The sequence below is a fragment of the Orcinus orca genome, chromosome 1 (genome assembly GCF_937001465.1).
Source record: "Orcinus orca chromosome 1, mOrcOrc1.1, whole genome shotgun sequence".
NCBI classification, from domain to species: Eukaryota; Metazoa; Chordata; class Mammalia; order Artiodactyla; family Delphinidae; genus Orcinus; species Orcinus orca.
Window position 1 is genome coordinate 208,565,325 of NC_064559.1, and position 23,451 is coordinate 208,588,775.

The 23,451-nt window shown below is 52.0% G+C and overlaps 2 protein-coding genes across 33 annotated transcripts in view; one reads left to right on the forward strand and one right to left on the reverse strand.

The window, feature by feature from the left end:
* The window catches only part of KCNAB2 (potassium voltage-gated channel subfamily A regulatory beta subunit 2), a 97,065-nt gene extending 95,652 nt beyond the window's left edge, over window positions 1-1,413 (reverse strand). Inside the window, exon 1 of one of the 2 annotated variants that reach the window (XM_033432792.2) lies at window positions 1,276-1,413. The gene's annotated coding sequence lies outside the window, so the exon portion shown is untranslated. The remainder of the gene's footprint in view (window positions 1-1,275) is intronic. The other variant, XM_004272322.3, reaches the window with a different exon arrangement.
* A 187-nt stretch (window positions 1,414-1,600) lies between these two features.
* Window positions 1,601-23,451, forward strand: part of NPHP4 (nephrocystin 4) — a 144,652-nt gene continuing 122,801 nt past the window's right edge. For 18 of the 31 annotated variants that reach the window (XR_004484647.2, XR_004484645.2, XR_004484646.2 and 15 more), the window contains exons 1-4: window positions 1,601-1,804; window positions 2,783-2,828; window positions 13,989-14,162; window positions 17,123-17,275. Coding sequence is in view for 22 of the 31 variants with exons in the window: in XM_049706645.1 (XP_049562602.1) it covers window positions 14,028-14,162; window positions 17,123-17,275 (288 nt within the window). In the remaining 9 variants the exon portion in view is untranslated. Of the gene's footprint in view, window positions 1,805-2,782; window positions 2,829-13,988; window positions 14,163-14,776; window positions 14,910-17,122; window positions 17,276-20,809; window positions 22,161-23,451 lie in introns of those variants that run through there. The other 13 variants (XM_033432769.2, XM_033432774.2, XM_004272319.4 and 10 more) reach the window with 7 other exon arrangements.

A 23,451-nucleotide genomic window follows, 5' to 3' on the forward strand; every position in this document is an offset into this window, starting at 1 on the left:
TTGCAGAGAAAGAAGAAATCCTGAAAGGACAGGCAGTGGGACAGCTGTGGCCTGAACTTGGTGTTCTTCCTCCTCGGATGTGGATGTATTAATTTCCATAAATGCTAATAGCTCATTTCCCCAAGAGCTATTACTTATGTCATCTCCCCTTGGATGCATTTCAACACAGGGCAGACAAGTGAAAGAGAAGAAAGGGCAGCCCCCCACTGGTGAGTTCCCATTCCCCAACCCTGTCCCCACCAGGCAGCTCAGGACTGTTCTAAGGTGGCCCCTCTAACTGCAGGGTCAAGACCCCCCAGCCTACGGCCCCACAACCAGGTCCCTATCATGCCAGGAGGCAAAGAAAGTTACCAACCCCAAAAATGCTGAATCACAAAGTAAGCTGAGTAGGAAAGTGGGGGTGGGGTGGGAAGGGAGCCGGTGGCTAGGGGGGAAGGCAGGAAAGGGTTCTAAGGGGCTTCTCACCTGGAGCCCCCCAGGCCGCTCTAGACAAAGCGTAGACCCTAAAGGAGCCCCCAGACAAATGCCAGGAGGAGCAGAGCCAGGGTAGGCTGCCTGGGTGGGAGGGTGGGAAGGTGGGCAGGTACAGGACTGCTACTGCAGCAGGAAGCGGTGCAGCAGCTGGGTCTCTGCGTCCTGCGTCCTGCAGGAGCAGGTAGGGGAGGTGGGGAGCGAAGAGAAGCTGAAGAGGGGGCAGGGGTATAGGGACCGGGGTGGGGTGGGGTGTGTAGGCAGCCAGATGAACTGGTGCAGGAGGGGAACGCCAAGGTCCTGGGGAGCAAGGCAAGGTACAGAGAGGGCGCCCGCGGGGAGAGATGTAGCGATTGGGAGCAGAATGGGTGGGAAGTTGGGGCCAGGGACCTGGAAGGAAAGGCAGGAGCAACATGGAGAGAGATGGGGGGGATCGGTCCAGGAGCGCTCCGATGGGGCTGCGCTGAAAGGGGGATGGGGGAGGGGAGGCGAGGCTGCGGGAAAAGGAGGGGGCAGAGACGGGACGAGGGGAAGGATGAAGTTTGGGGCAGGGGTCGGGCATGGGAACTAAAAGGTCGGGCGGGTTGGCAGATAGGGCAGGCAAGGGAGGACAGGATGGGGGCAGGGAGATGATGGAGAAGGAGGCGAGCCGGCTGGAGAGGAGGTGAGGACGGAGGCGGGCGCGGGGACGCGCTGGGGGAAAGGAGATGGAGAGTCAGCGCGGGCCTCGCGGGTACCCGCCGCCGCTTTCCCGGCGCACGGCCGTGTACTGCGCGGACGGCCGGGGTCTCCCCCTGCACTCACCTGGGGGCTCCAGCTCCGGATCCTCTGCCCCGCTCCGGATCTTCCTTCCCGCCCTGTCCCTGCGACTTTAGTGCCCCCGAATCCCACTAGCTCCACCAGGTTCCGCCCGCAGCATCTTCACCTCGTGGGACGCCCGGGGCCACGCCTCTTCCAGCTTCTCATTGGCTGATCTTCACGCCAGTCACATTCCTATTGGCAGAGGGATCGCCGACCATGCAAATCAGAACGGGCCCGCCGCCGCGCCTATTGGCTGGCGCTCCCGGAGCGGAGCCCCTGGACTTGGGCTCTGATTGGTCCCACGGTGCTGCTGACGCGAAGGTCGGGGTGCGGGTTCTTTCCTTTCCGAGGCTCCTCGGGCGGGTGGCAGCGGGTCCGGTGCCCCTCGGCCGGTCCTCGGACCGCAAGGCCTGCGGCTCCGGTGGGCACCGGCCGGCCGCCGGGCCTCTGGATCCGTCCGAGGGGCACATCCTCGAAAGCTTGGGGCTCGACGCCCCGGGGCGGGTGTGGCAGCTGCAGGCCCGTCTCCTAGGTAACGCTGCCCGCCGCGGGCGGAACCACGTTGGCTGGCTCCGCGGGGGAGGTTGGACGCAGCCCAGAAGTGCGGGGGCCGCCGAGCGGGTCAGGGCCTCGGGCCCGGGGTTGGGGTGATCCGTGCGTCTTTCCCCGGGGGCCGGTACCTGCGGGGCGCGGCGGCCGGGCGGGCGCGAGGCTGTGCCCGTGTCGGTCGCACCTCCTTCCCCCCGCCGTGACACTTGGTGCGGCCGGAGCCACAGGCTTCGGGGACTTCTTGGGGCTCAACCTCAGTACTCTGCCCCTAGACCCTGCGTCCCCTTGCAGCCCTTCAGCTTAAGGCGAGCGCGGTGCCGCCGGCCTGGGCTGTGCTGAGACCGCGGCGTTGGCCCTCCCCTTTTCCCCGTCGGACCCCTGCCGGGGACCCCTGCGTTGCCTGTCCCCACTGGGTTCCTGTCCCCCGCTGGCCCTGCCGACCCGTCCCAGCGCTGCCGCCCAGTGGAGATCTGGAGACTCCCTGGCCCTCGCAGGAGTCCCTGCCTTGATAGCCTTGCCTGCCTACGGCCTCCCCTGCAGCTGCTTCCACCTTCCCCTCCGCTGTCCAGCCCACCGACCTCCTGACCGCCTCCGAGCACCCCACCTGGGCCCTTCTCGAGACCCCAGTGCTCGGTCTCCTGCTCGCTTCTTCAGACTCAGAGGCCCCACCTTTGCATCTCTCTTCCATGTCTGCCTCCCTGGAAGACAGATGCCTTATCAGACCCGGTCCTGCCTTCGGTGTTGCACTGTGTCACTTGGGTTGAAGCATACGAAGGAAGTCTGGCCTCCCAAGCTTGTGTAGTTGGAAAAGGTGTCCTTTAGATGATGGTGGATAGTCGCCCCCAGTTCCCGCCCAGGTCTTCATCACAGCTCACTACACCCTCCGGTCCTCTGATTTTCAGAGGTCACAGCCACCTCCTTTGTGTGCTGACTTGCATCCTGTCTTTTTGCCTCTCTCCAGATACATTCCTCGAGGGCAGGACGCTTTCTCCAGGGCCTGGCACGTGGTAGGTACTCAAAGATATTCCTTGAATGAGGAATTCCAGGCAGTGCTTAAGTAGACCTCTACTTACTCTCAAAAAAGCTCCCCAAAGCTTTCAGGTCTCAGGCATTCCAGATTTTGTTCACTTCTGGGAGGGAAGCTTCCCTGTGACAGGGCAGCTCCTGCGGTTCCTGCTCCTCCCTTGCCTTGGTGAACCACTGCTTGTGAGACATCAACCCAGCCTAGCACTTCCGGGCCCGGATTCCCTCCTCTTCTCTACCCTCCCTCCCCCGCCAAAGAAAGGAGTCTGGATCAGGCTTGTCTCCTGTGTGCTGCTCCCTCTCGCCCCCTTGTTCTTTTAAATTTTATTTTATTATTATTTTTTTATACAGCAGGTTCTTATTAGTCTATTTTATACATATTAGTGTGTATACGTCAATCCCAATCTCCCAATTCATCCCACCATCCCCCCACCCCGCCCCTGCTTTCCCCCCTTGGTGTCCATATGTTTGTCCTCTACATCTGTGTCTCTATTTCTGCTTTGCAAACCGGTTCATCTGTACCATTTTTCTAGATTCCACAGATATGCATTAATATACGATATTTATTTTTCTCTTTCTGACTTACTTCACTCTGTATGACGGTCTCTGGGTCCATCCACGTCTCTACAAGTGACCCAATTTTGTTCCTTGTTATAGCTGAGTAATATTCCATTGTATATATGTACCACATCTTCTCTATCATTTCGTCTGTTGATGGGCATTTAGGTTGCTTCCATGACCTGGCTATTGTAAACAGTGCTGCAATGAACATTGGGGTGCATGTGTCTTTTTGAATTATGGTTTTCTTTGGGTATATGCCCAGTAGTGGGATTGCTGGGTCATGTGGTAGTTCTATTTTTAGTTTTTTAAGGAACCTCCATACTGTTCTCCATAGTGGCTGTTTCAATTTACATTCCCACCAGCAGTGCAAGAGGGTTGCCTTTTCTCCACAACCTCTCCAGCATTTGTTGTTTGTAGATTTTCTGATGATGCCCATTCTAACCGATGTGAGGTGATACCTCATTGTAGTTTTGCTTTGCATTTCTCTAATAATTAGTGATGCTGAGCAGCTTTTCAGGTGCCTCTTGGCCATCTGTATGTCTTTGGAAAAATGTCTGTTTAGGTCTTCTGCCCATTTCTTGATTGGGTTGTTTGTTTTTTTTAATACTGAGCTGCATGAGTTCTTTATCTGTTTTGGAGATTAATCGTTTTTGTGTATGGTGTTAGGGAGTGTTCTAATTTCATTCTTTTACATGTAGCTGGCCAGTTTTCCCAGCATCATTTATTGAAGAGACTGTCTTTTCTCCATTGTATATCCTTGCCTCCGTTGTCATAGATTAGTTGAGCATAGGTGCGTGAGTTTATCTCTGGGCTTTCTATCCAGTTCCATCGATCTGTATTTCTGTTTTTGTGCCAGTACCATATTGTCTTGATTACTGTAGCTTTGTAGTATAGTCTGAAGTCAGGGAGTCTGATTCCTCCAGCTCCATGTTTTTTCCCTCAAGATTGCTTTGGCTATTTGGGGTCTTTTGTGTCTCCATAAAAATTTTAAGATTTTTTTTCTAGTTCTGTAAAAAAGGCCATTGATAATTTGATAGGGATTGCACTGAATCTGTAGATTGCTTTGGGTAGTATAGTCATTTTCACAGTATTGATTCTTCCAATCCAAGAGCATGGTATATCTCTCCATCTGTTTGTGTCATCTTTGATTTCTTTCATTAGTGCTTTATAGTTTTCTGAGTACAGATCTTTTACCTCCTTAGGTAGGTTTATTCCTAGGTATTTTATTGTTTTTGTTGCAATGGTGAATGGGATTGTTTCCTTAATTTCTCTGTCTGATCTTTCATTGTTAGTGTAAGGGATGCAAGGGACTTCTGTGCATTAATATTGTATCCTGCAACTTTACCAAATTCATTGATTGGCTCAAGTAGTTTTCTGGTGGCACCTTTAGGATTATCTATGTATAGTGTCATGTCATTTGCAGACAGTGACAGTTTTACTTCTTCTTTTCCAATTTGTATTCCTTTCATTTCTTTTGCTTCTCTGATTGCCGTGACTAGGACTTCCAATATTATGTTGAATAATAGTGACGAGAGTGGACATCCTTGTCTTGTTCCTGATCTTAGATAAATGCTTTCAGTTTGTCACCATCGAGAGTGATGTTTGCTGTGGGTTTGTCGTATATGGCCTTTATTACGTTGAGGTAGTTTCCCTCTATGCCCACTTTCTGGAGAGTTTTTTTATCATAAATGGGTGTTGAATTTTGTCAAAAGCTTTTTCCACAGCTTTTGAGATGATCAAATGGTTTTTATTCCTCAGTTTGTTAATATGGTGTATCATATTGATTGATTTGCATATATTGAAGAATCCTTGCATCCCTGGGATAAATCCCATTTGATCATGGTGTATGATCCTTTAAATGTGCTGTTGGATTCTGTTTGCTAGTATTTTGTTGAGGATTTTTGCATCTATATTCATCAGTGATATTGGTCTGTAATTTTCTTTTTTTGTAGTATCTTTGTCTGGTTTTGGTATCAGGGTGATGGTGCCCTCGTAGAATGAGTTTGGGAGTGTTCCTTCTTCTGCGATTTTTTGGAAGAGTTTGAGAAGGATAGGCGTTAGCTCTTCTGTAAATGTTTGATAGAATTCACCTGTGAAGCCATCTGGTCCTGGACTTTTGTTTGTTGGAAGATTTTTAATCACAGTTTCAATTTTATTACTTGTCATTGGTCTGTTCATATTTTCTATTTCTACCTGGTTCAGTCTTGGAAGGTTGTACCTTTCTAAGAATTTGTCCATTTATTCCAGGTTGTCCATTTTATTGGCATAGAGTTGCTTGTACTAGTCTCTTATGATGCTCTGTATTTCTTCGGTGTCTGTTGTAACTTCTTTTTCATTTCTAATTTTATTGATTTGAGTCCTCTCCCTCTTTTTCTTGATGAATCTGGCTAAAGGTTTATCAATTTTTTTAATCTTCTCAAAGAACCAGTTTTAGTTTTATTGATCTTTGCTATTATTTTCTTTGTTTCTATTTCATTTATTTCTGCTGTGATGTTTATGATTTCTTTCCTTCTACTAACTTTGGGTTTTGTTTGTTCTTTCTCTAGTTCCTTTAGGTGTAAGGTTAGATTGTTTGAGATTTTTTTCTTGTTTCTTGAGGTAGGATTGTATTGCTATAAGCTTCCCTCTTAGAACTGCTTTTGCTGCATCTCACAGTTGTGTTTTTGTTGTCATTTGTCTCTAGGTATTTTTTGATTTTCTCTTTGATTTCTTCAGTGATCTCTTGGTTATTTAGTAGTGTATTGTTTAGCCTCCATGTGTTTGTGTTTTTTACGGTTTTTTTCCTGTAATTTATTTCTCATCTCATAGTGTTGTGGTTGGAAAAGATGCTTGATACAATTTCAATATTCTTAAATTATCCGAGGCTTGATTTGTGACCCAAGATGTAATTTATTCTGGAGAATGTTCTGTGTGCACTTGAGAAGAAAGTGTAATCTGCTTTTTTCGGATGGAATGTCCTATAAATATAACTTAAATCTATTTGGCCTATTGTGTCATTTAAAGCTTGTGTTTCCTTATTTTCTGTGTGGATGATCTGTCCATTGGTGTAAGTGAGGTGTTAAAGTCCCCCACTATTATTGTGTTACCATCAATTTCCTCTTTTATAGCTGTTAGCATTTGCCTTATGTATTGAGTGCATATGTTGGGTGCATATGTATTTATAATTGTTATACCTTCTCCTATGTTGGGTGCATATATATTTATAATTGTTATATCTTCTTCTTGGATTGATCCCTTGATCATTATGTAGTGTCCTTCCTTGTCTCTTGTAACATACTGTATTTTAAAGTCTATTTTATCTGATATGAATATTGCTACTCCAGCTTTCTTTTGATTTCCATTTGCATGGAATATCTTTATCCATCCCCTCACTTTCAATCTGTATCTGTCCCTAGGTCTGAAGTGTGTCTTTTATAGACAGCATATATACGGGTCTTGTTTTTGAATCCATTCAGTGAGCCTGTGTCTTTTGGTTGGAGCATTTAATCCATTGACATTTAAGGTAATTATCGATATATATGTGCCTATTACATTTTCTTAATTGTTTTGGGTTTGTTTTTGTAGGTCCTTTTGTTCTCTTGTGTTTCCCACTTAGAGCAGTTCCTTTAGCATTTGTTGTAGAGCTGGTTTGGTGGTGCTGAATTCTCTTAGCTTTTGCTTGTCTGAAAAGCTTTTGATTGCTCTGTCGAATCTGAGTGAGATCTTGCCGGGTAGAGTATTCTTGGTTGTAGATTCTTCCCTTTCATCACTTTACATATATCGTGCCACTCCCTTCTGGCTTGTAGAGTTTCTGCTGAGAAATCAGCTGTTAACCTTATGGGAGTTCCCTTGTATGTGTAGTTTTTCCCTTGTTGCTTTTAATAATTTTCCTTTGTCTTTAATTTTTGTCAATTTGGTTACTATGTCTCTCAGTGTGTTTCTCGTTGGGTTCATCCTGCCTGGGACTCTCTGCACTTCCTGGACTTGGGTGGCTATTTCCTTTCCCATGTTAGGGAAGTTTTCGACTATAATCTCTTCAAATATTTTCTCAGTTCCTTTCTCTCTCTCTTCTCCTTCTGGGACCCCTGTAATGCAAATGTTGGTGCATTTAATGTTGTCCCAGAGGTCTCTCAGGCTGTCTTCACTTCTTTTCATTATTCTGTTCTCCGGCAGTGAGTTCCACCATTCTGTCTTCCAGGTCACTTATCCGTTCTTCTGCCTCAGTTATTCTCTTATTGATTCCTTCTGGTGTAGTTTTCATTTCAGTTATTGTATTGTTCATCTCTGTTTGTTTGTCCTTTAATTCTTCTAGGTCTTTGTTAAACATTTCTTGCATCTTCTCGATCTTTGCGTCCATTCTTTTTCCGAGGTCCTGGATCATCTTCACTATCATTATTCTGAATTCTTTTTCTGGAAGCTTGCCTCTTTCCACTTCATTTAGTTGTTTTCCTGTGGTTTCATCTGGTTCCTTCATCTGGTACATAGCCCTCTGCCTTTTCATCTTGTCTCTCTTTCTGTGAATGTGGTTTTTGTTCCACAGGCTGCAGGATTGTAGTTCTTCTTGCTTCTGCTGTCTGCCCTCTGGTGGATGAGGCTACCTAAGAGGCTTGTGCAAGCTTCCTGATGGGAGGGACTGGTGGTGGCTAGAGCTGGGTGTTGCTCTGGTAGGCAGAGCTCAGTAAAACTATAATCTGCTTGTCTGCTGATGGGTGGGGCTGGGTTCCCCCGTACGTCATTTGGCCTGAGGCGACCCAACACTGGAGCCTACCTGGTCTTTGGTGGGGCTAATGGCAGACTCCGGGAGGGCTCTCACCAAGGAGTACTTCCCAGAACTGCTGCCAGTGTCCTTGTCCTCACGGTGAGCCACAGCTGCCCCCTGCCTTGGCAGGAGACCCTCCAACACTAGCAGGTAGGTCTGGTTCAGTCTCTGCTGGGGTCACTGCTCCTTCCCCTGGGTCCCGATGCGCACACTACTTTGTGTGTGTCCTCCAAGAGTGGAGTCTCTGTTTCCCCCAGTCGTTTTGAAGTCCTGCAACCACATCCCGCTAGCCTTCAAAGTCTGATTCTCTGGGAATTCCTCCTCCCGTTGCTGGACCCCCAGGTTGGGAAGCCTGACGTGGGGCTTGGAACCTTCACTCCAGTGGGTGGACTTCTGTGGTGTAAGTGTTCCCCAGTTTGTGAGTCACCCACCCAGTGGTTATGGGATTTGATCTTACTGTGATTGTGCCCCTCCTACCGTCTCATTGCGGCTTCTCCTTTGTCTTTGGATGTGGGGTATCTTTTTTGGTGAGTTCCAGTGTCTTCCTGTCGATGGTTGTTCAGCAGTGAGTTGTGATTCCAGTGCTCTCGCAAGAGGGAGTGAGCGCGCGCATGTCCTTCTACTCCGCCATCTTGAACCAATCTCCACCCCCTTGTTTTTGTCCCACTGGATATTTAGATTCTTGAAGACAGGGCATTTGACAGTCCGCTTCATGGTGTGTGGACTGGGACGGAACGAGTGCTTGGTGAATATTTGTTGACCGGGTCTGCAGAAGCAAAGACCTCAAGGGAACTTTATAGCCGCTCCTTTTGTAGATGCAAAACAGACGCCTGGAGGGCAAAAGACTTTCCAGAAGTCTGAGAGGAGAGGGGGGATCAGCCCTGTCCTGGACCAGTGCCCTCTCTTTGCCCTCAGGGCCTCTGCTCCTTTGCCTCTCCTGGCCTTGGTAGGCAGAGGGCTGGCATGGCTATAATGTCTTTTTTTTTTTTTTTTTTTTTTGCTGTACGCGGGCCTCTCACTGTTGTGGCCTCTCCCGTTGTGGAGCACAGGCTTGGGACATGCAGGCTCAGCAGCCATGGCTCACGGGCCCAGCCGCTCCGTGGCATGTGGGATCTTCCCGGACCGGGGCACGAACCCGCATCCCCTGCATCGGCAGGCGGACTCCCAACCACTGCGCCACCAGGGAAGCCCAGCTATAATGTCTTTGATGTGAGTGTGACTGGCTGTGTGCTTTCAGACTGGCTCTGAGCTTCACTTTCCACATCTATAAGATGGGGACAGTAATGTTACTTACCTTACGGAGATGTTGGAATAATGAAAATGAAGATGTTTGTGAGTGCCTGGCTCATGATAAGGATTCAATGAAAGCTGGTGCCTTTTCTTTATTTCCCCTCTGGAGAGCCCACTGTACCCTTCTCTTGGGCTCAAAGCATGGGACCCTCCCAGTTTTCCCTTTTTTGTTCATCTAGCCCCAAAGGCCCCTCTGCCCTTCCTCCGCAGCCTTCTTAATTCCTCCACAGCATAACTTAGTGATTTGCTGAATCACTAAAAAAGTTTTCACCGAGGGCGTAGTCTTGACCTCATGGAGCTCAGTCCTGCAGGGCGACCGGGACCCCATAGCCTGGTGGAGCCTGGTGGAGCGGGTGCCTTCTGTGACAGCGTCCTGTGTGGGAGATGGAGGTAGCTCCTGGTCTGACTTCCCAAGGAAGAGGAGGAATCACCCCGGGGTGTATGCCTGATGGCCTGGTGGGTGGCACGGGCGTGGTGTCCGGGAGCAACTGAAGCAACGGCAGCGCGCAGTGGACGGGAGTGAGGACTGGCTGAGAGCCGTTCTGGGTGGGGGGCTGGGGGAACGCAAGCGCTCTGCGTGTCCCAGAGCCCCTGGGACCGTCTGGGCTCCCGCCCGCAGGAGGCTGTGTCTCAGGAGTCCCCTCCCTTCCATCACCCTCTTGGAATGTTGCTGCCTGCCTGCACCTGTCCATCTCAGTTCTTTGATTTTGGGTGGCCTGCCTTTCCGAGCAGCTGCCTCTTGTGCCGGTGCATCTCCTGCTGGTGCTGCCTGGGGCATCTGTTTTGTGTCCCCTGCCCGGGTGACCGTAGTGGAAGGGCTCCGTAGCAGCTCCCCGCCAAGTGTGGTGCTGGGTCCCACTTCCCTCAGGGGAGCGCGGGGAGGTACTGGCTCAGGTATCCGGGGCACGGGAGCAAAGTCTGGGGCGCCCTGCAAAGGAGGCTGCATCCTGGGTCGGGAAACCCCGCGGGGCAGGCTGTGGGGCTGCGGGGGCCCCTTCTAGAGGACACCCTGCCGCGTGTGCTTTGCTTGTGCTCCCGAGGTAGGAAGGGCTTCCCTGTAGATATGCACTCGCTTTCTAAGAACAAACCTCCCAGTTTTATAACTAATGTCAAGGAGAAAAGCACATTTTCCTGAAAGACAAATGTTTGGGAGTCAAGTTTACTGAAACTTAAATTTCATGATTGAATTTGATGAGTCCTGGTGGACAGCCTGGTACCACGGCCACGGGACAGTAGGTTCCCTTCTGCAAGCAGTGGGCCAGTGAGCAGATCAGTACAAGACAGGTGACAAGCGGTCAGAGGCCTGCTGGGTGTTGGTCAGACCTCTTCTGCTTACAGGTCATGGACACCTGTATGCGTTCCTGTGGCTTCTGTAACGAATTACCACAAACCGGGGGACCGAAAACAATTTATCTTCTTTCAGTTCTGAAGGTTAGAAGTCCGCAATCAGTCTCACTGGGATAAAGCCAAGGTGCCGGCAGGGCTGTGATCCTTCTGGAGGCTCTAGGGAGAATCGGGTTCCTTGCTTTCTCCAGCTTCTAGAGGCCCCTGCGTTCCTCGGCTTGGGGTCCCTCCCTCCGTCTTCACGTCTCTCCCGCTTCTGCCCCGCCTGGCCTTTTCTCTGACCCCCCTGCCTCTCCCTCATCAGGACCCTTGTGACGATTTCAGGCCCACCTGCATAATCCGGGTGCTCTCCCCATCTCATGGTCTCTAACCTGATCACGCCCACAAAGTTCCTTTTGCCACGTGAAGGCCAATAATCATCGGTTCTGAGGATTGGGTTGGGGACGTCTTCGGGGGCCGTTATTTAGCCGCCACAGGCCTTTACGGCTCCTGTAACTCAGCTCTGGTTGGGGTGGGGCTGCCTTCCATCAGGCTTTCTCCACCTGGAGGTCTGGGTCCTGCCGGCAGGGCCATCCCCGCCACCCTCCATCTCCACCAGCTTCCCCTGGGCTGGCCTCTTACCTTAGGCTCTCCCTGGGGTGGCAGGGTGGCCCCTGGGGCTCCAGGCCGGCCTGGGCAGCTCCTGGCCTGGGGGAGAGACAGCCTGTCCAGAGGGCAGCGTGGCTGGAGTCCCAGGGAAGACACACCCAGTGTGCGTCATGGGTTCTGGGAGGGCTGTTCCACAAAACAAGGGATATTGAGTAGACAAATGTAACCTACAAAGGAAGAAACCCCAAACTAACCAAAGTGCGCGCCTTCCTGTTTATACAGTCCGGATCTGGAGGCCGAGGGGTGTGCCCGCCCGAGGGGGTGCCGGGTGGGAGTGGCATTCCAGTGGGGGGCTGGGCCCCACCCTGAGGCCCGCAGGGTGTGGGAGGGGGGCGGTCACATCCGTGCCTCCCAGGCCCCCTGCATTCCCAGCACAGCCTGTGAGCGTGGAGGGTGGGCCTGCTGCCCGAAGACTCGAATTTTGGCTTCCTGTAGAACAGCCCTTTTCCAGCTTTTGAGTGTCAGATCCCTTTATGCTTTAAAACATGATTTCAGACTCCAAATAACTTTAAAACTTGAGTGACCGCTACCAATATTTGTTATTGAGAAGCATCTACAGTGTTATTAATTCATTTAAAAACGGTAGACCTGTTACATGTTGACATAAAGATGTAGTTTTTTAATGAAAGCCAATTGTGTTTTCCGAAACAAAAACATGAGCAAGAACTGTGGGGTTGTTTTGCTTGTTTGCGAATCCCTTTAACGTCCTGCTGACACACCACTGAGGACTGCTTGGTCTGGTACGGGCTTCTCTGTTGTGATGGGTCATTTCGGCTGAAGTCTGAAGGAAATCCAGCCTCACCCTGATGAGGGAGGAGGCCCTTAGAGAACTGGGGGTCTCCTGCTTTGGTGCTGTACCCAAATCCACAAGCGGTTGTTTCTTGTGGGTTTCTTGCGTGCAGTCTGACACCCTGTTCCTGAACTTTCACAGTGTTCGGGTGGATCTTTCATCCATGCAGAATTTCATATCACTGTGCTTGTTCACTCAGAAAATACTGCTTCTGAGGGAGGCAGATCTTCCAGATATTGACACATCTAATCACACAATTTCAAAAGATCCCTTTCGTTGCCGGCACTACCCATCTCGTCAGGCAAGTCTTTAAAGAAGTATGCAGCTGTCTGGCTCACAGTGGAGGGTACAGATTTTCCCAATTCTGAATTTTGCCTGAAAGCTCAATTTTTTTGATGAGGTTTCCTTGCAGTGACAGGTTCATTTTGTTCACGTCTGAGAGATTGTCTACACAGCACCCAAGTCTGAAAAACCATGGTTTGTCTCAGCCGTTCTTTTAGTGAGAGTGGTGTTGCTGAGTGAAAGAAGGAGCTAGTTCAGCTCGCAGAACAGCGATCACGCCCGGCTTACCCTGGGGTGACCGTTGTCTTTCATCTGGCAGCAGAAATGCTTTTCGTGTATTTCCCGTTTCATCACAGAGTGTTAAAAGCACGCATCCTCAAGGGTCAAGACGTCATAAAATCCATAGTTTTCACAGCTTCCCCAAGGACATGCTTAGGTGAAGCTGTTGGACTTTGTGCCCTGAGAGGGGAAGAACCCAGGATGGCTCGTGGGGTGCGGTGCCGTTTGCCTCGGGGCATAATGCAGCTTCACCCACCGTTGCCTCGGCGCCACCGGCGCCAATGCCAACCCAGTGAAAGAGGCAAGTGGCATCTGGAGGTTATGAAAATAGCTTTGACCCTGTGGAGCCCTTGACCACCTTGGGCAACCTCAGGGGTTTGGGAACCACGTTCAGAAAACTGCTGTCTTAGAAGATCAAAGCCCGTGCCTTCTTGCTTGCCATTTTAGCATACAGCATATGGCCTCTGTTCAAGGCCAAGAGCTTATGATTCTGTGTCAGCTGAAGACAGTCTCTCGAGAAGGTTCAGATCCCTGTCTGCTGGAAGGTGGGTAGCATCCTTATTGAGCCAGGTTGCCAAGACGCCCAGAGCACTCAAAAGCTGTCCCCACCTGGCTTCACCAGCAAGACTGCATGTAGCTCAGCTGTCTTGGGTGCCGGACTTCAGGGGCCCCTTGAGCCAGGGCTCTCGTGATGACGTCTGGACCCGCTGGCCTTGCTCCTGCTCTGCCTGCCTTTTTGTATGTGTCTCAAGGTAGCTGCTCCTGTGGTGCCCGGGGCAGCTTCAGGCTGATGACCTCTCTGCTCCGAAGGCCACAGAAAAGAGTGTTTCCTTCTCCTAACAGAACCAGCAGAAGCTCTGAGATCATATCTCGTTGGCTCTGAGTGGGTCATGTGCCCCAAGCCACTCTAAGACAGCCCTGGTTCCCGAGGCCTGGTGCCCTTGTGCAGGGCTCGACCTCCACAGCTGGACAAAGCACGTGCCGGTCCCTAAATCAGTCACTGAGACCGGGATAAGTATGCTCTGGTTGGCCAGGGGAAGGTGGCGTGGGCACCAGTCTGCTGCACTGGGGGGCTAGAGGGTGGGATGGCAGAGTGTGGGTTGCAGGGGTGGTGGTTTCCCTGGGGTTCCCGGGAGGTTGGAAACTTTCAGAACTGCTCTAAGAACTGTGGCCCTCATAACTCTTTTCTTTATTTGAACATGAATGCCGCAGGTAGTCCTAGAGGCCCCCAGTGACCCTCAGACCGGCAGAATGCACGAGTGGCACAGGATCTTTGACCAAAACCTGCTGGTCCCTCCCCACACACAGAGAGCACGCCAGCCTCTAAAGGAGTCGACGGCATTTCAGTGCGTCCTGAAGTGGCTCGATGGCCCGCTCATTAAGCAGGTAAAGAAATTGGTTCTTTACTGTCAAACGCATGCTGCCACTGCTCTCACCTGAGATGGTATTGATTTTCACATGTTTATTTGAGTCTTGTACTGTACCCATCACCCCGGGCCTTGGCAGTACTCAGAGGTAAAGTGGTCCATCAGCAAAGAGGATTTGTGATTCAGCGACTCGGTCAGCACTTTTGGCCCTGGCTAAAAGGCTTTTTTTGCCTACAGTGGAGCAATGTAAAAACCCAGGTAATTCTAGTTCCTGGGTTATTTCCTGACCAGGTTGTTTGCAAGAGGCGGCCTTGTGCATGGCTCAGCATGGCCGGCTTTCAGCCTGGCAGTCAGAATAGCAGGGGCGGAGCTCTGGGCATCCTGGGAGATGTGCCTGGGAGGTACCACCGCCTTTGCACATTCAGGCCCTTGCTCTATGGCTCTGCGTCCACCTGTGCCCTCCAGCTGCCAGGGGACCTGCTGGAGAAGCTGGCGCGTCTGTGCCTCCTCAGACCACCCACAGGATTGGATGGTCCTAGGGAGGCCCAGTGCCCCGGGGGGACGCACAGGAAGGATCCAGCCCTGCCAGTGTGAGCACGTGGCTTGGCAAGACCGTATCTTCTTCCTCTGCAGCTGGCAGGGTCGTTCTCCAGGCACGCAAAGCTGTCGGAGCGCTGGGTCTATTATTAAATCACTCGCATCCGTCCTGCATCATCACTTCGAGCCCTTTGATTGAGCACCTGCCGTGTGCTTGCCACTGGGTTAGGTACTGTGGTGATTACTGCTCTTACCACTTTACTTCTTAGCGCTTTACTTGTGTTAGTTCACTTCATCCTCATGACAACCCCAAGATGTAGGTAGCATCATTACCCCTGTTTTACAGAAGAGGAGGCAACCCGAGAGAGGTGACCTTGGTTGCCCAGGGTGACACAGCTCCAGCCGGCCAGCTGGGACTCCAACCTAGGGAGACCGGCTCCAGCAGTCTCCTGGCCTTCCAGGAGCTCACAAGATAGTGGACAGCAGGAATTTTGCAAAGGAGATTTTATTCATTTTCCCATTTTACTTTATTAATTCATTTTAATTTGTTTTTGAAAAGGTAATTCCCATAGTTCAAAATTCACAAGGGTGCACAGGGAAAGTGTATTGTCCCATGAAGTCCCCAAGGCACCCAGTGTCCCACCCTAGATACAGCCAGTGTTAACCTGTTTTCTGTACAACTTTCTGGAAATTCTAAGCAAATACAACAGATAAATACAGTTGTATGTATTTTTCCTTTTTTTTTTAACATAAATGATAGCTTATATTCTGTTCTATATCTTAAAAATATTCTTAACAATATGTGTTATAGATTGTTCATGTCATTCCGTGAAGAATTTCTGACTCTTTCTTAAGACAGCATAGCTTTTCCTGTGTGGATGACCTGTCATCCGTTCATTAGGCCCTTGCTGATGACCCGTTGGACTCCCTCCAGGGGTTTGCTCTTACAGACATGGCTACAATGCGTAACTTCATGGACATCGTTTAAAAAAAATGCACACATATGTCTGTGGAATGATTCCTACAAGTGGTTTCGTGATGTCGAGTCACACATTTAAAGTTTTCACTTAAAACCCAATTATAAGTTGTTCATAAAAAATCACACTGTAAACCTAAAGTGTATGTCTTCAGACCATATGTATGAAAGGAAAAGGATGGAAAAAAGGCCGTGTAAACACTAAGCATAAGAGAGCTTTGTGGCTGTACTAATATCAGACAAAGGCGAAGCATATCCCTAGAGATAAAGGGACATTGCACAGCGATGATGTCAGTCAGGAAGACGTGACGGTCCTAAATGTGTGTGTGCACCTATGTCGGGAGCCCCCAGAGGCACCCCCCGGGTTCAGGAGGATTTGACATGATTCAGCACATAGTCATCCTCAGAGGACAGATTTATTTCAGTGAGAAATTACCGAGTAGGATGAGCCAAGCCAAAGGCATATGGGGGGAGACGGGCGTGAGCTTCCGGGGTCATCTGCCATGGGAATCCCCCAGGACACACTTCATTCCCTCAGCAACAGGCTGCGACAACACCTGTGAAATGCTGTCAACCAGGGAAGCTCGTTAGAGACTCAGTGCCCACAGGCTCTAAAAACCTCAGGGCTTCTCGGGAGCTGGTCGTGTAGATACCCTCTGCCTAGCACGTACCAAGATTCCAGAGTCCCAGAAGGAGAGCAGGCATTCAGCGTAAATCACTCTGTACAGGCAGTTTAGGTCCTGGGAGCCGTTCTCATTCGTTAGGGTGGTGGGACCCCCACGTTCCTGGAGGAGCTAAAGGCCCAGCAGAGCCTCACTGCGGTACGCGGTGCTGCTGTGGGGAAAGGGCTGGTCTTTACAGCATCTGGTGCCTTGTCTGTATTTGTGGCCATGACTTCTCAGTTCTCAAAGATCTGCTTTTCTTTTGCTCACACCCCAGCACCACCCCCAAATAATTCTGGCAAGTTGAGTTTTTAGTTTGTGGTTCTATCAGGATGTAAAGGGTAAAACAGAACACAGAAAACCATGCAAAGTAGCTTAAGCTTGAGGTAATTTGTTAACTCACATAAAGACAAACCCATAGTTAGCATAAGCTTCAGGTGTGCCTTGATCCAGACTCTCACGTGGTGTCACCTGGACTTGTTCTTTCTTGGCTCCACATGGCATCATGTGTGTCTGTCTCTGCAGCTCTGGCCTCTTGTGTCTCGTTGCTTCTGGGTGAGTCTCCAGCCTGTGTCTGGGCCCAGAGACTCCAGCCTCTGGTTGGCCAGGGGAGGCCCGTGTACTTGGACTCATAACCTCACCAGGACCATGGGCCGTGGGAGAGAGGTAGTTCCCTGAAAGGAACTGAGACCTAAACTGGGGGATGGACGCTGAGTGGCCCAGTTCTCCGTGGATGGTCCGTCAGCACTTGCTGGGAGGCTCGTGACCTTGAGGACCCTTCAGGGCCGTCCCTCTGTCTCCTAGGCTGTGCTGGAGGTGCTGTCGGAGGTGGGCTGCCACCTGCGAGTGTCCCTCTTTGACGTGACCTACCGACACTTCTTCGGGAGGACGTGGAAGAGCCCGGCGAGGCCCCTGGAGCCGCTCTGCAGGCAGCCACCCAGGATCGACTTCAGTGAGGTGGGCGGGGCAGCAGGTGGGCGTGCGGGGTACAGTGGACCTGGGGGCGCCGCCAGCGTGTCCCAGAGCCCAGGAACGCCCCTGAGCAGTGGGCCCAGCCCTCCAAAGCTCGTCCTGGCGCCGGCCCCTGTTTCCAGACGGAATCTTGGGTGGAAGCCACACGCCCTGAGCGGTTCAGCTGGGAGTGGGGGGGACACATGAGGGGCTTTCGTCCCCTTCACGGAACCTTGCAGCTTTTGGAACAAAGTTAGGAAACTATCCATCTCAGCTGACTCCCCTACTTTTCCTCTCCCCTTCTTTTTCTTTCTTTTTCGTTTCTTCTTCTTCTTTTGTTTTGTTTAAAATGAGCAACTTGAGACCTAGCAGTAAAGTGACTTACCCAGGTAGAAGGTAGCAGAGCCCGGAGCCCCTGCCTCTGCCTGCAGACGGGGTGCTCGCGTTGGCATCAGTTGGTGACACGATTTTGCCCACGTAGCTGTGTCTGGCCGCCCCGCAGACAGGGTTTTCCATCTTCGTTCAGCTGCACCAAATTCACAAACATCCCTCCATCGCCTGCTGTCTGCTGGCCATCGTGCCGGGCGCCGGGGCGATGATGCCGGGTGGACGGGCCTGGCGTGGTTCTCACCCCGGACAACTTGCAGTCTGCTGGGACGACACACCCAGGCAGGTGACAGAGCAGGTGCAGGTGTGATAGGTTCTCGGAGGAGACCGACAGTTGCTGCCCTGAAGAAGAAGGGAGGTGTGCTGCAGGCAGACCTCTGCGAGCTGGGCCCCAGGATGAGGAGGGACCCAGCCCCGGGACGAGCAGGGCAGCAGGTGCCGCAAGCAGGGCAGGCCCCGCACGTGCCCGGGGGTGGGGGAGGGAGGCGTGGGGAGGCAGCCGAGGGTGGGCTTGGCGGGCTGGCTGGGCAGGGCCTTCCTAGGGACACTGGGCTCTTCCTCAAGAGTGGGAGGTGTCCCAGAGGTCTTCTTCCCGGCCGCTGCTTCAAGCTGAACTGCAGCAGCGGGGTCCTGCAGGGGACGGTCACGGGTATCGGGAGGGTCGGTGCTGTGTTGGCGTTATCCTTCCCGTGCGTACAGAGTCAGGGAAGCCCAGGAAGTGACAGTACAGTGAATAATGGAGGTGGTGGCAGTGACCATGGCCATCCTGGGGGAGGTCGCCGTGCGTAACCAGACCAAGCGAGCCGCCCTTTTCTGCGGGGGGCAGTCCTGGCCCAGTCGTGAGGCCGCCGGGTCGCGACTCTGCACTTGGCGGTCACCCAGAGTCGGGATGCCATGTCTCGGCGTGGATTGATTCTGACTGGTCCTGTTACTGAACGTGCCGGAGAGGATGACGCCGCCCCCGGAGGTCAGGAAAATTAGATAAGGCCGTGGGTACGTGTGTCCTGCGGCCCAGGACCGCGGCTGGTGTCCAGGCTGCCAGACGGCCTGTGAGGTGCCCCTTAGAGTCTGGCCGGAGAGAAAGGCCGCGTGTTGTAAACAGGGGAGTGACGGTGGGCGGCTGCTTAGGGTGCCCTCCCAGCTCAGGCAGTGAGTCGCCTTCACGCCTCTGACTTGGGGCGGTCAAGGCCCGGGCAGGAGCGCGGTGGCCCCGATGTTGCTGGGAGCCTTCCAGGGCCGGGCTGTTTGGATTCTCCTTCTTGCGTGGACAGTCAGGCCCTGGGAAGCCCGGTGTGGTGACAGTTAGTACGGTGACACAGGGTCCTCTCCTGGGGAGTCTCCACGGGAGAGGCTGGCTCCCAGCACCTTGGTGTGGTTTCGTCCCCGCCATCCGCCTCTGGAGGTCGGTAGATCATCTCTCCGCCTTGAAGAGCAATCCGGCAGGTCAGAGGCTGTGAGTGCCACCCGCCTTGACCGCAGGGATTGTTCTCGGGCCTTGTTTTCACCCCAGGCATCGGAGGGGCCCTGCAGGCTCCGTTTGGAAGCGCTGCCGTGTCGAGGGGATGGTTATGCTCTGAAGTCAGCACAGCAGCACTTTGCCGCCACTGGGGTCCCGAGATGAGCCCTCCCTCCGTGGCTTTCCCCTTGGCTTTCCCCGTGGCAGTGGCTGTCACAGCCTTGACAGGCCACGCCCGGAGGGCCTGCCCTGTCCCGCCACCAGCTGGGTGACTGTGAGCCCTGCAGAGTGGAGGTCACGTTGCAAGGAAGCCTTCAGAGCTGCCGCTCCCCCTTCTGGACTCGTCCAGGGTTTAGCGTCCGTGCCTGAGAGGGCTTCTCGTGTGTCCCCGTGTCCTGGGAGCCGTGGGTCTCAGGCCTTTTCAGCTCACAGTTCAGGTCTCACCTGAGCTGTGGGAGCCGAGTGCCGCTCCATCGTTCGTGTTCTGCCGAGTGGGGCATGGGGACGGGGCCGTGTGTTAGGGAGGACCACAGCCCTCAATGTTTCTGGAAGAATCTGCACCCTTCAGCCTTAGTTACTGAAGTGGAGATCGCAGCAAGGCTGGTGTGGGTGAACAGAGCATTTCTGGTTGGGAGCTGGTGTCAGAGCCACGGAATTGCTCAGGGAAGAGCTGTGCTCCAGCTGCTATGCCCAAGGCGAGCAGCAGAGGCCAGTGGTGCCCCAGGAACACCCATCCTGATGCGCCACTCGGCGGCATCCTCCTTGCCCAGCGCTTTCCTCCCACCCTTGACGTTCAGAGTTTAGTTAACTAAAGAGAATCCCCCTTCGCTCTGTGTGTGTGTGTACCTGCGTGCATACGTGTATGTACGTGTTTACATGAAGTGTGGAGCGTTCCCAAGGTGGCCTAGATAGGCAGGAGGGACTGGTTCTGCGGTCTCATCATCTGAGCAAAACTCTGCGTCCATACCTATGGGAATAGAGAGAAACACAATTTGCCCTTTTTTTTTTTTTTTTTTTTTTTTTTAATTTGCCCTTTTTTGAAGTGATTCTGAAATTTGGTGATGATCTTCTTCTGATTTTACTAATTGCCTGGGTTTTCCTGGTCCTGCCGATCAGCCGTGGCTTGGGGGTGATACGACGGGAGGTTGCCAGCTGCCAGTAGCAGGGGACCATCTTTGGAATCGACGTGGCTGTCCCGCCTACACGTGGATTCCTGAATCAGCCGCGTGGGCTCTGGGTTTTGATTGAGTTGTCACTGTAATATGCAGCCCTGAAAGAAGATGTTGTTTTATTACTTTGCAAACAACGTCCTGAGGAAAGACTTGGGAAAAAAGAAGTCCTTCCTTGAGCCCGAGCTGGGTGTTTCTTTCTGTGAGTGATGAATTCCTCATGCTGCGCTCAGATCCCCTCTTGTCCCAGCCTCTCGGCTCTGCCTGGCGGAGCCCAGGGGACCAGCTCCGGGCCTCTCAGCTCTGACTCAGAATTAGGTGCTCTCCTTCGAGACCGTCCTCGGTGGAGAGTAATTGCCCTTCACTTGCACTGAGACGGTTGATCATTCATTCAACCTCTCAAAAGATATCTTTAAAAAATAATCCGGGGGGCTTCCCTGGTGGCGCAGTGGTTGAGAGTCTGCCTGCCAATGCAGGGGACACGGGTTCGAGCCCTGGTCTGGGAAGATCCCACATGCCGCGGAGCAACTAAGCCCGTGAGCCGCAACTACTGAGCCTGCGCGTCTGGAGCCTGTGCTCCTCAACGAGAGGCCGTGATAGCGAGAGGCCCGCGCACCGCGATGAAGAGTGGACCCCACTCGCCGCAACTAGAGAAAGCCCTCGCACAGAAACGAAGACCCAACACAGCCAAAAATAAATAGATAAGTTAAAAAAAAAAAAAATCCGAGAGGCCAAAGTACCGTGCAGTTCCTACACTTTCTTTCTGAGATGGACATAATTCTCCCTTAGATTCTTTCCTTAACTAACCATGCTCAGCCTTTCAGGGACAGGCTCATTTCTCCTCCTTTATTTATTGTATGCAAATGACTGGCAGGAATCCTAGTGGTTCTTCACAGGCAGCCGGAACCCGGACCAGGAGATGGTTCCTCCTGAGCCCATCACAGCCCGAGGTGTTGCTGAAGTCACAGGCGGATCCCTGGCCTCCGGGAGACACAGGTAATTGGGCTGCTTCCTCGTCCCATCGCCAACCGAGAGCAACCAGCTGCTGAACGTGCTTGTTCATCAGAGTAATGAGAGTGAGGTGACTCCCTTTAAAAGTGGAGGCTGTCCATCAAAAAGAATGAAATCATGCCATTTGCAGCAACATGGATGGACCTGGAGATGATCGTACTGAGTGAAGTAAGTCAGACAGAGACAGACAAATATTATATGATGTCGCTTATATGTGGAATCTAAAATAGGACACAAGTGAACTTATCTACGAACCAGATACAGACTCACAGACACAGAGAACAGACCTGTGGTTGCCAAGGGGGAGATGTGGGGGAGGGAAGGATTGGGAGTTGGCGGTTGGTAGGTGCAAACTATTGTATATAGAATGGATAAACAGCAAGGTCCTAATGTGTAGCACAGGGAGCTATATTCAATACCCTGTGATAAACCATAAGGGAAAAGAATATAAAAAGGAATGTGTATATATGTATAACTGAATCACTTTGTTGTACAGCAGAAATGAACACAACATTGTAAATCAACTATACTTCAATAAAATTAAAAAAAAAAAAGTGGAGGCTGTCAGGGAATGTCAGCATGTCCAAACGAAACTCTGGGAGGCTCTGCCGTGCCTTGGTTAATCTCCGGGTTCTTGAACGTGCCTTACCCTCTCCTTACACCTCTCACATGTTCCAGGAGCTGCTCCTGATGCAAACAGTCTGCAAAGCAGGAATCCAGTGTCACTCCCGGGCACCGTCTCTACGGAGAGAGCCTGGCCTCAACCGTGTCACCCGAGGAGGGCTTCTCTCCTCTCCAGCTCAACAGAAACCAGTCCTTGGGGACACCAAGCCAGGAATGGACGGTGGTAGGAAGGGGATAGAAATGAGTGAGTGAATAGAAGGGCAAAGGATATCTCTCCGTGATGTTTCCAGCAGTGGGATTTAGTTGTACTGTGTGGTGATTTAACTGTCTACCACGTGGGGACAATAGAAAGCTCTGAATTTGTCAGCTTATGCTGTTGTGTTCATCACAGTCTCCTGGGGGCGTATTTTTGCTTCGGGCTGTAACTGGGTTTGCTGTTTCTGAATAAGCCAAGTCATCGTTCTCCAGGCGGGAGCAGGACAGGCCTTGGCCTCGGGGGTGGGATCTGATGTAGGGGGACAAGGGCTGAGTCCTGCTCCGTCACTTACTCCTGTGGGGTCTTAGGCCAGTTGTTTAAACTCCTGACTCTGAATTCATCGTGAGGGACAGCAGCGCCCATCTCCTAAGGGTCCGGAGTGTAAACAGTAGGTTCTTCCCAGACAGGCGCCCAGGGAGCAGTAGGTGTTCACTCAGCAAACACTGGCTGGGGGTCCGCTCTGTGCCAGGCTCTGTTACATTAGGAGCTGGACGTGCCCGGATGGGTGAGATGGTGTGTGGTCGTTTCAGCCGTGGTGGGGTTTGCGTTGTCACTGTAGATCGGGGCCTGTCAACCCTGGCTCCGCGGACGCTTTGAGCCAGATAGTTCTCTTGGCGGGGGGCCGTCTCCAGGGCTGTGTCCCTTCCTGTGGATAATGGTGGACCCCACCCCGGATGAGCGGAAGCTTCTGACTTTGGAATTAGAGATTTTGCATCTTCCCAGATGCTTGGCAACTTTGCTTGGCGGGTTCACCGTGCTTGGAGCGCTCAGTCTTGTGGTGGCTTGTGTGCAGGAAACTGCTCTGAGCCTCAAGTGGAAGGTTGAGCTGGCAGATGTTGGCTGCAGGAAGGATTTGTGATATAGTCACCTTCCTGAAGACATCCTATTAAAGGTTTATTAAAAAAAAATGGTTTGGAAGGCACTAGTTTAATTTCTGATCCTCTCTCCTGTGGCCTTGGCCTCAGCCTGGGACCGAAGAGCACGTGTCACTTAGGGCCGGTCAGGCGGGGGTGCGGCCGGCGACGCGAGGCCGCAACCTCTCCAGGAAGGCACATCCTCTGAGGCCCGATCGTGTGGGCGAAAGTGGAATCTGGGCCCCGAGGCAAAGCGGTGTCCGTATGTCTGAAGATGAAGGCATTAAGACAGGAGCATTTCTGTGATTTATTAATCTGTTTCTCCTGTCAGAGAGGCACCTTGTCAGGGGTGGCTGAGTGAGATGTGATGCGGGGGGAGCCAGAGCCCCGCTCTGCCATCTCCCGTGGCTTCTCTCGCAGGTAAT